We start from the raw sequence: 3,089 nt of genomic DNA, 5'->3' as shown, positions 1-3,089 counted from the left end.
CTGGAAAATTATGAAAGTAAAAGCAGATCTTAGTACAAGCAGTCGTAAAATACGCTCTTGACGTGTCTCACAACAAACCTGATGGGATAATGCTTCTGGTTGTAGTCAGAGACAATGGTGTAGTCCTCATTTGCACCTGACCTGTAATCCGAATCAGGGGACTGCACAAAATGATGAATCAATGGAAGGTCTGATTAACTAAATTTGACAGCTAGTGAACATCGAAACAAAGCAATGGGACAACTCAAGTTCTTGAAATTACCTGGAAATGCAAAGACTCCAAGAAGGAAAAGCACCATCACAGTGATACCTAGGATCTTCACACAATGTTTTCAAGTAGATCTTCGTTTCACAGTGATATAGTACTCAAATTTTAATTTTGACAGTCAAGCATCCTCACCTGTAATCTACTGATCCATCACTCTAATATTCTATTTGACTAAACTTCTGTTTCATCAGTAGGGAACTCGTGTAGACAAATTTGTTTCATCTTCTGCTTGACTGAATCTACTAGTAGGGATTAGTTGAAGCATTTCATGTGGCATGCAATTATCCATTCTTATTCGATAAGATGAAGGAGTATCTGTACGATATAATATCGAGTAAACAGGGTCGGGAACGAAGAAGATGGTCGCCGAAGCTTCGTGAATAAAGACACATGTCAGCCTAACCGAGATCATGTTTTGGTTGGTGATCCAGTAAAAGTTTTCATCAAGCGAGCACCTAAGTAGAAGACAAAATGTCGCTGAAAGGAGGAGGACCCTCTGGCGACTAAAAATAGTAGACCAAAAGCATTCGACCAGAGAAGCAATCATTTATGTAGCATATGAAGAGAAAACGTCATAACAAGGCCACCATGCAGTCAAAATCTAGAATATGCATTTTTGTTTGTTTTAGTTAATTATGTTGTTTGGTTTTATCGGTTGATTCTCACAATTGTTCATGTCTTTTTATGTAGCAACATGGTGTGAAGACAAAACTAGTACTTCATTCTTCGATGGCAGACAATAAGTTACTCGACATTTGCGTAGATGATTTGTATTTTTGTAATAAAGAATTTTGAGTACCACGTTTTATGTGTCTGTTATATGAGGCATATTCCACGTTGTTCTATGCTGTAACATGTGCAATCCACATTAGCGGCCATGTTTAACATTCAGTTTTCATTCTACAGTTTTTTTTTTAAAAAAGTGGCCGCCCAGGCCACCGGTGTATCCTAGTCGGGCCATCCGAAATCAAGCCCACACATGCGACAATAGACGGGCTTTTGGCGTGCGCAATGGCGGAAACCGGGCCCCATAGGGTGGCTAAGTTGGCATTGCAGCCATAAGTAAGAGAGGAGCTTGATGGTGTGCGCACGCCAGGTATTTAAGCTGGTCAACGCGCCGCACGAGGTGGTACTAAGGGGATGTTTGGTTTCCAGCCACAAATTGTCACACTTTGCCATATCTCATCTTAGATAAATTTGACCAAATTAAGTGGGTAGTTACTCACTGCATTAGTAGTTACTCACTGGGTGGGTGCACCAAGGGCTTTCTAGGAATTTGAGTTGCTCAATACGGACGGAAAGATCTTTCGTTAAATAAAAGAACGACAACAGCAGGTTGATGAGGGAAAGGAAACCAGATCTTTTTTTTATGGTATGGCCTGTGTGTTTGGTTCTAGCCACACTTAAGGCAAGAATTTTTTTATGAGAAATGAACCCCACATGTTATAGACGCAAAAAATGTGACAAGATTTTTTTAAGCAAGCCAAAGTGTGGCTAACAATTTAAGCAATTCAAGTTAGGCAAGTGTAGCAAAATGTAATGTGGCAACATAAGACAAACATAGTCACAATCCAAACAACCCCTAAACCGCATGCGTTTTGCGGCGGGAGCCTGGACAATGTGCGCTAGGCTGGCCCTAGTAAGCGTTGGGGCGAAGGTGCACTGTGCTGGAGCTAGGGCGACGTGCGCTAGGCCGGCCCAATAAGCACTGGCGCGACGCGCGTTTTTTTTTTAAATTTCAATATTTAGTGCTTCTGTATATTTTGTGTAGTTTTGACGTTTTATAATAAACAAAAAAATTACCGCCGTTGTGTAAAATTTGTTTACAACGGAGCTCGAGTTTCCTTGAGGGACCCATGGAGAGCCATTCACTCGGCTAACTCCACGTCCTCGCAGATCCTAGTCGACGGATCCGAAGTTGCCGAATTTGGATCTAATACATGCTATATCAGAAAAGGCCAAAGGTCATCAGAGAGGGATATTTTTGGGGTCAGGGTGAGCCGATCCGATGTGCGGCCACGTCCGAACTGCCCTATATCCACCCCATGTATAGGTTGAGTTTGGAGGGTGCTAGTCAGCCCCGACATTTAAGTTGAATATAAGAGGGGATGATAAATTTGTGACTGGGCAATGACCGAGCTTTTCACCCAGAAGTTTAGGAAGTGTTCAAGGAGGGAGGACTAACGCTGGGACGAAGAGTAAATGGTGAACATGTGAGAAACCGCGTGCACGGAAATGCACGTACCCTCAAATGACGTGGCCAAGGAAGGAAGCTACCGCGAAATTTCCTGATGCTATAGCTAGCAGAGGTACACACACCACATGGTGGATGCTCAGCTCAGTTATTACTTGCGTTCCATTTGCATTTCACTCTGCATCTCAAAAAACACCAGGCAGGCAGCGGTACCCCACCACCATCTCATAGTATCAGTTTTACCATCTCGTCACACACAAGCCAGGCGCCCCCTCTCCCAGTCCCCATCACCTTTCCCATCTCGTCTATCTCACACAAGCCAGGCACCCCCTCCCCGGCTCCTGCTCACAGCCATCACCCTCCCCACCCCACACACGAGCTAAGCGCACACAGCAAGCGCCACAGATCCTGCCCGGCGAGCTAGCGAGGACTCCATCGGCCTCTCCGCAGCAAGCAGAGCAGAGCTCAGGCAGGCAGGCAGGGGATGAAGCGCGTAGCGGGGAGCCCGGGGACATGGAGCGGCATGGCGCTGCGGCTGTCGCAGTGCGCCTTCGCCGCCGCCTCCGTCTTCTCGTTGGTCTCCGCCTTCGGCTTCTCCAACTACAGCGCCTACGCGTACTCCCCCCC

The 3,089-nt window shown here is 45.7% G+C and overlaps 1 protein-coding gene across 1 annotated transcript in view; it reads left to right on the top strand.

Annotated features, from left to right (window-relative positions):
- Nucleotides 1-2,710: 2,710 nt before the first annotated feature.
- The window catches only part of LOC119270324 (CASP-like protein 5B3), a 3,045-nt gene continuing 2,666 nt past the window's right edge, over nt 2,711-3,089 (top strand). The window contains exon 1 of the mRNA XM_037552331.1: nt 2,711-3,077. Coding sequence (XP_037408228.1) covers nt 2,947-3,077 — 131 coding nt within the window. The 5' untranslated portion in view covers nt 2,711-2,946. The remainder of the gene's footprint in view (nt 3,078-3,089) is intronic.

Source organism: Triticum dicoccoides, chromosome 3A, assembly GCF_002162155.2.
Source record: "Triticum dicoccoides isolate Atlit2015 ecotype Zavitan chromosome 3A, WEW_v2.0, whole genome shotgun sequence".
Taxonomy (NCBI): Eukaryota; Viridiplantae; Streptophyta; class Magnoliopsida; order Poales; family Poaceae; genus Triticum; species Triticum dicoccoides.
The sequence above is the reverse complement of the archived record's forward strand: the minus strand, read 5'-3'. Positions and strand labels throughout refer to the sequence as shown.